The sequence below is a fragment of the Hevea brasiliensis genome, chromosome 17 (genome assembly GCF_030052815.1).
Source record: "Hevea brasiliensis isolate MT/VB/25A 57/8 chromosome 17, ASM3005281v1, whole genome shotgun sequence".
In the NCBI taxonomy this organism is placed as follows: Eukaryota; Viridiplantae; Streptophyta; class Magnoliopsida; order Malpighiales; family Euphorbiaceae; genus Hevea; species Hevea brasiliensis.
Genome location: NC_079509.1, coordinates 49,373,202 through 49,380,924, shown reverse-complemented (window position 1 = coordinate 49,380,924; position 7,723 = coordinate 49,373,202). Strand labels below are relative to the sequence as shown.

Here is a 7,723-nt window from a genome sequence, read left to right as displayed (position 1 = left end):
CATCTCAAATGGAATTTCCTAGTGGAAGTTATGGCTAAATAAGCACACGGGTATCAAATGGCATTCTGGGTTCAACTTAACATCTTTCAGATTTCAATTCCTAACTCTGGCTAATATTTTCCCTAGGATGCAATGGGTTTTGGAGCTTGGTCAAAACATAAAAATTGTTCAGATATGTCTTATAAAACTTTCTGCACTAGTTTCACTCAATTTTCAACTTTGGAGACCAAGTTATGGCATTTTTGCCAAAACTGGTCAAGCATACCAAAGGAACAGTGTTTTGGTCTATTTCTGGGTTGGCAGTTTTAGTGACCCAAATTGTGCTAACAATTTGACTTGGTTAAATGCAAAACTGGGTCAAGTGGTCTTCATGAAAAGTGTAGCCCTATGTCTAAGCTTTCCATTGATATAAATTTTAGGTCATTTGGACCAGTATAGAGAGAGTTATGACCAAATGACTGTTCATTTGGTTATTTTCTGGATTTTAGTGTTTGGTCATCCAGTTTTGGGCAGAGAATTGGTCATGATTTTGACAAAATTTGGGCATGGTGTCTACATGAAAAATGGACTATTTTGAGTCTATTTTCACCTTCAATTGGCCTCATACCAATTGGAGTTACACATTTTCAGTTATGGGTCAATAAACCCACTAGACTCATTGAGTCCAAACCTGCAGAAAATTGAACACTCCCAATAACTCAATTCCTTCAACTTCCTTACTTCAATTTGTATCCAATACACTTCTATAAGCAACAATCTCAACTCAATAGGTCAATGTCAATATTTTACACAAAGTCCTCAACATTTACACAAACCCTAGTTTTCAAAGTTTCAAATTTACACAAACACTACACAATCAAACTTCCAACCATTTCAATTCATCACACATTCTCATGGAACCTTTTTTCATTACTTAAAAGCAACAGACCTTAAGTTCCATGGCTGCCAAAAATCAAGGGTTCTTTCCTTCAAATTTTCTTTTCAATTTCATGCAAATTTTCACTTGATTTAGCATGATATTCATGCTTAAAAAAGAGATTTAAAATTTAAAGCACTAACCTTTGTGGTGACCCAACTTCAAGCTTCCTAAACTTCAACTTTTCTCCTCTTTATGGGCATCTATAGCTTCCTTAGGGTGTGGGGAGTATTTTTTGTGAAGGGGACTATGGGTTTTGGTGTGTGGAAGCTTGGGAAATCAAGCTTGAAAGCTTGACAAAAATGGAGGGAAATGGGGACTAGGGTGGATGGCAAAGAGAGAGGGAAGAGATGGAGAAGATGACTTTAGTTGGTGAGTTTTGTCTCTTATGCTTTATATTTATATATTTATATGTGTGCTTAATTTGTTTAAAATTTTCATAAGCTTTTCTTTTCTTTTCTTTTCTTTTCTTTTCCTTTCTTTTCTTTTCTTTTCTTTTCTTCTTCTTTCTTTTCTAATTCAATTTATAAAGTTTTAATTCATACTAATTATTTTAATTCTCTAAATTTTTAATTTGACATTTAGGTCAAAATTCACCTTTAGGGGTGAAATGACCAAAATGCCCTTAGTAGTGCATATTGGATTGTTTTTATTATTTTTGTACCAATTTATAAATTCTCTAAATTTTATTTTATTTCTCAAAATTTTTCCTATATTTCTTTTTAATATTTATTTCATTAATTTATACCTCCTCATTATAGTTTAAATGCAGTTCCAGACATCCTAACTGTCCGAACAGACATTAGTCGTCGGAATAGTAAAATGTACGGACTACCTATGGTGAGGGCGTTACAACTTATCTTTCAAAATAAACAAAAATAATGTTTCTTTAATTGATTATTTGGATGGAAACTCCAATTAATCCTTCACTTTCATGGCGTATTCTTAAGTACCATAGTAATATTATAAGAAAATGGCATAAAACAGATCAGAATGATATGAAGCCGCTCACATTTAGCTTCTGTTTCTCAACTTTTGAGGTTTCAAAATGGCTTTTAACAATTCATTTTGGGGCTTCAAAAATATTAACCATGATGCGTAAAACTTGTTCTAAACCTTAAATTTGAAAAATATTTATAGCAAGATGGTTTTCTTGGCCAATTTATCCTGTACATTCTTACAAAATCCTATAAAAATAAAAATAGATGGCCTTTTTGATATTCTGCATACTTCAATTATATGCTTCAAGCCCTTTTTACATCAAGCAACTTTATTCCTTTGAATTCCTTAGGCTTTGACAGCTAACCTGCGGGCACTTTTTTTTTTTTTTTTTCGTATAAGCTAACCTGCCATCGCTTGAAATATATATTTTGCATAATGGTTAAGTATCATTCCTTCAAATTTTTTTGTCATTAAAATTAAGCTCATATGAGCTCTGAGTATAATACATAGGGATACCTCGAACAAATTAATATATTGAACTTGTTAGTCTCAACCGATCATATTATATCCAGTTTTAATAAAGCATCAATTAGAAATATTTAGATATTATACTTTAATGCAATAAAAGTCTCATAATTGTAGTAATATTATAATTTCATTACAAAACTATTAGACCCATGAATAATAATAATAATAATAATAATAATAATAATAATAATAATAATAATATTTATTAAATTAATATGTAAATTGTATGGACAACAACACTGCATATGCAACCAACCAATTCGCTACAATGCCATATACCAACAGTCAATGCACACAATTTTATTTGATTTGACAAAAATCCAAAAACAGAACATGAAAAAAAAAAAAAAATATATATATATATATATATATATATATATATATATATATATATATATATATATATATATATATTATTTATTTATTTATTTATTTATATGTATAAAGCCAAAGGATCTTCAGGGGGATGGCGGTCGTCCTAAGCAATCCATTGTTGTTGGGGAACCATCGTTCTTCTTCTGATATTTTCGAGATGGAGCATCATCATCATTCTGTTGAACTTGACTGCTTGTACGCTTTTTTATCTTTTCATTAACAATTTCGCTCTTGGGACTCTCTTCAGTTTTAGCCTCTGCCTTTTTTGTAGGAGGTGTTCCCTGGTTCTGTTCGCTGCCTCGTTGTGGAGGCTCCATGGCCTTCCTCAATCGTTCAATATAATTACTAGTTTTCTTTATGATATCTTGCAGGTCGTCGATTTTCTCATGCGTTAGATGGTGGTGGTCCTCAATGTTGTGTATTGCATCCATTAATTCTCCGACTTTTTCCTTTAACGTTTCCAGCAATTTCGCTTTTCCTCTCCTCTTAGACGACATTGTTGCTCGTGTATAATCTGCAAATCCATAGATAGCACGTGTAAAAGAGAATGATTATAATAATATTCAAAGAAAAATTAAAATGAGGAGCAAACCTTTCCTCGGCAGCCTGCCTATTTTACGCGGGGTATTCAGCTGCACCTGCACAGCTGAAAATTGCGCGCGCATCTTCCATATATACACGGAGTCATCGCAGTGAGAGAGTTATTATATTAATATGCTCAATGACTAGTCCTAGTCATTTTATATTATTTTGTGTGAGGCCTACTTGCCAATTTGAAAATTTAGAATAACAGCGCTGACTTTTGGTGCAACATTTTAACTTTGACTTTCTAGAACAACTTATTTTAGAGGTCATAAACTTTTTGGTTTAGCTTTGCTTTTCATATTTTAATTCTCAACTTTACTTGAAAATTCCAGTAACATCAAATTTCTTAGTTTGGTAAACAAATTAATGAAAAATAATCCAATCAATGAAATTGGATATTCCCAACATGCCATCTCCTTCGCATTAATTAGTAACATGCTGTCTCAATGACTCGGCTTCAATCTAGTCCCTTAGTATAATCAACTTCAACAAACGCAGAGCTGCAAGTATGCATCCAAATAACCTGATAAAGCTGTGAGATAAAAAATTCAGAAAGTGGCTTAGTGGATATTTTAAGCATGATACTGAATAATCAACTTGAGGTCAGCCAGTTATTATAGAAACCCCTACTTAGACACAATTAAGCGAAAATTTAAGAGAAAGGAATTCCAACATTTTCCAAGAAAAAAAAAAAAAAAAAACCTGCATTCCAGCTGATCAACTGATTCTACAATATGGCAGTAGAAATGAGTACCTTCATCCAAATTCCATCATACACCTGGTGCGTGGGCCAATCCATGCTTCGGACCAATAAGAGCATGCCACATTATTAAATACTAGTTACAAATATAATAATTATTTTTGTTACTAAATTTGTAATATACTTCTTTAAATTTTTAAAAATTTTTCATAACATAATGTCAAATTTTAAAAATATTTTACCTCATATATTTTAAATTTTAAAAAGTAAAATTAAGTAAATCTTATAATTCTAATCAACATCAAAATTTAAGAGAAACTGAACTAGTTGAGAATGATACTAAATTTTTTTTTAATATATAAAAACCAAAAATTAAATCATATATAATGATATATTCTATCTTCTTAGATTTATTAAATTACGAAGGTTGATGGTGAAAAGAAATATTTTTAAAGATAAGGTGACCTTAGACTTTTTTAATAAAAATCATATATTAATTAATTTATACATTCAGCCTTTTCTGTTTGCTAAGACATACCTTAAAAACATACATTAATCTCTTTATTTTTAATTTTTTTACTTTTTTAATATAATGGCTCTTTCATTTAACTTATTATAAATTTATCATAATTACAAGTTGACTAATAAAAATACATTCATTTTATTTTAAATTAGAAATAATTTATGTCTCATTAATGAAAATAGTTCCTTCATTTAAATAAAATATTCAAAAATTTATATATTTTAAATAATTATAAAATTAAAATAGATTATTATTCAATTACATATGATTAAATATTTTTTCTATTATCCATACATTTTTTATATTTTAATATAAAATACTAATTACAAATAATAATTCATTAATAAATATATAGAGTACTTCTCTAAATTTTTAAAAATATTTTTAATAACAAAATCTACAATTTTGTGATAGAATTATTTTTTTTGTATTGGTATTTATTTTTTATTATATAGGTGAGAAGGAAAAGCCGTATTAAGTCTCTCAAATTCAACTATATACAGCTATTATTGGTCTATGCTTATCGATGTAATATTTTTTAATAAAGAAATAGTTATAAAAAAAAATCTTTTAACATGATTTTTAAGAAATTTATATAAAAAATGCGGTTCTTTTTATTGTAATATAATTTACTTATAATTTATAGATTTTTTAGAAAATTAATTATATTTTAGTTTAATTTGACTATATTTAAATAATATTATATTTAACAAATAACAATTTTATATATATGTATAAAAATATCTTTAATTTTAAAAATATAAAAATGTTCTTAATTATAAATAATTGTGTATTATAAAAAATATTTAAATAATAATCATCCTCGTGCGCCGCGTGTGAATAGAGTTATTTTCTATGTGGAATTCGCAGGTTGATTCCAAAATAATTTTAAATGATTAGGAGTCGGTGACTTTTGTAAATGTGATACTAGTAAAATTATTTTTAATTAAAAAATAATTGATTTCTAACTAATTTTTTTTACATAAAATAATCAATTAAGTACGGGAACGAAGCTAGTACACAAAAAATTTTAAGAATATAAATTTTTTATCCTCAGTGATATCATGTTACTTGTCATGATTGGGCTCATAATATGACTTGTCTATCTAAACAAATTCAAAATCAATAGATTGAATTACTTTAGAAATTTTGGTCTTTTCCTATTGTTTTACTAAATAAAAATTAAATAGTGTATTTGATAATGTTAATTTGTAATTATTTACTTAATATTTTATTTTAATTATTTTTTTAATATATACATATATATATATGTATATATATATATAAGCCACACTTAGAAAAAAAATTTTTAATCCACCAATAAAGGGTTACAAAATAGTTTATCTAAAAACTCAAATACTGCACGTCAATGGTAGTTGCATATATGCTATATTTGGGAGACCTAAGGCCAAGTTCAGCTCCTCTCCTACATATATAATTATTTGAATATGAAATACTACTTACAAAATAATAATTTTTATTACTAAATATATAATAACATACTTCTCTAAATTTTTAAATTTTTTTTAACATAATCTAAAATTTTGCGATAGACTTTTTTTATATATATATATAACAATGATATACATATTTTTTATTATATATGTGGGGGAGGAGACAATCAAACTTAGATTTCTGAGTTTATAGACGCAACTACTCACTACTTCCTCACTTTAGGTAGTTCGTACATTCTACTGTTCTGGTAACTAACGTCTGTTAGGACAGGTAGAATGTCTGGAACCATACTTAAACTAGAGTGAAGAGCCAAAATAAATTAAATAATAGTTATGTAAAATTAAAGAGAAATAAAAAAAATGAAATGCAAATGGGTTAAAAGAGCACGAGGTTCCGGCGATAGGTAACCCTCTAGGGAAACGACTGTAGATTTAGTTGCCAATACTAGACTCATGAGGAACCCTGTAAGATAATTAATTGGGATTTAATTGAAGGATTAATGGAGATTAATGATAATAAAAATGTCAAGAAAATGTAAGAAAATTTATGCCAATCGGTAAAGACAATTATGACTTGATAAACACAAAGAATGGCATTTTGTTCATTTCACTTGGAGAGTTGACTTTTGACCTAAATGTCAATTTAATTAAGTAAGATTAATGTAATAAAATATGAGGAAATATTGATAAAAATTTAAATAAAAATGAGTAGAGAAAAGAAGAAAAGAAAAGAAAGAAACGAAAATTTTAATTCTAATTATGACCTAAGCATGATTTCATGATGACCTCATTAAAAATTTTCACTAATTATAATTAGACACATAAACATAAGAGATAAGAATTCATTAAAAAGAAAAATTTGGTCTTCTTCTTCTTTATTTCCTCTTGGCGGAAACCCACTCTAAACTCTCTTCCTCCATTGTTGAGCTCCTCAAGCTCATAAAACCCTAAATTCTCTCCATATTTCTTATAATTCCCAACACAAAAACTTGATTATAGACCTTGATTGAGAGTTTGGTACCAAGAAGAAGAGAAGAAAGTGAAGAATTGGCTAGCTTGGAAATCTCACAAAAGAGGTTAGTGCTTAACCTTGTCTTTTCTCTTGTTTAATACTTAAAATTAAGATGAATTGAGGTGAAATTATGTGAGAATTGATGAAAAAGAAGTGTGTTTGAAAAAGTGAAAATTTGGCCAGCCTATTAGGGTAGTGAGGGTTTGATGTTGTTAATTGATATTAAACATTGATTCTAACTTTGATGATGTGATACACATGAAATATATGTTAAAGTGCATGTGTTGCATGAATTGTGAATTGGAAGCTAGGGTTTTGAGGGGAAATTTGGGGGTTTTATGTTAAAATCTCAATTGAGATTGTTGAGGTCAAATATTGACCATTTGATGAGAATTGGTTGAATTTTGACGTTGGTAGTGGTGTTGAATTGGGAGTGTGTTTTCTGTGCAGGGATTTTGGACCTTGAGTCCAGTGTGTTTATATGGCCATAAGTAGAGCTACATTGCTCCAATTGGTATGAAACTAATTGAAGATGAAATTTAAGACCTAATGTCACAATTTTCATGAAGAAACCTTGCTCAGAAACTGCCCACAAATTTCCTTCAAATTGGCTTGAATTCGGAATTAGTGTCATGGACTTAGGCAGAAATAACCAAATGAATAGTGTTTGGTAAATTAGGCATACCTT

General features: G+C 28.7%; 1 protein-coding gene across 1 annotated transcript; it reads right to left on the bottom strand.

Moving 5' to 3' along the window:
* Positions 1-2,811: 2,811 nt before the first annotated feature.
* LOC110647049 (uncharacterized) lies at positions 2,812-3,446 on the bottom strand. Its single transcript, XM_021800705.2, has 2 exons — positions 3,354-3,446; positions 2,812-3,275 (listed from the first exon to the last, which is right to left on the bottom strand). The coding sequence occupies exons 1-2, from the start codon at positions 3,424-3,426 to the stop codon at positions 2,845-2,847; spliced, it is 504 nt and encodes a 167-aa protein (XP_021656397.1). The 5' UTR covers positions 3,427-3,446; the 3' UTR covers positions 2,812-2,844.
* Positions 3,447-7,723: the final 4,277 nt, after the last annotated feature.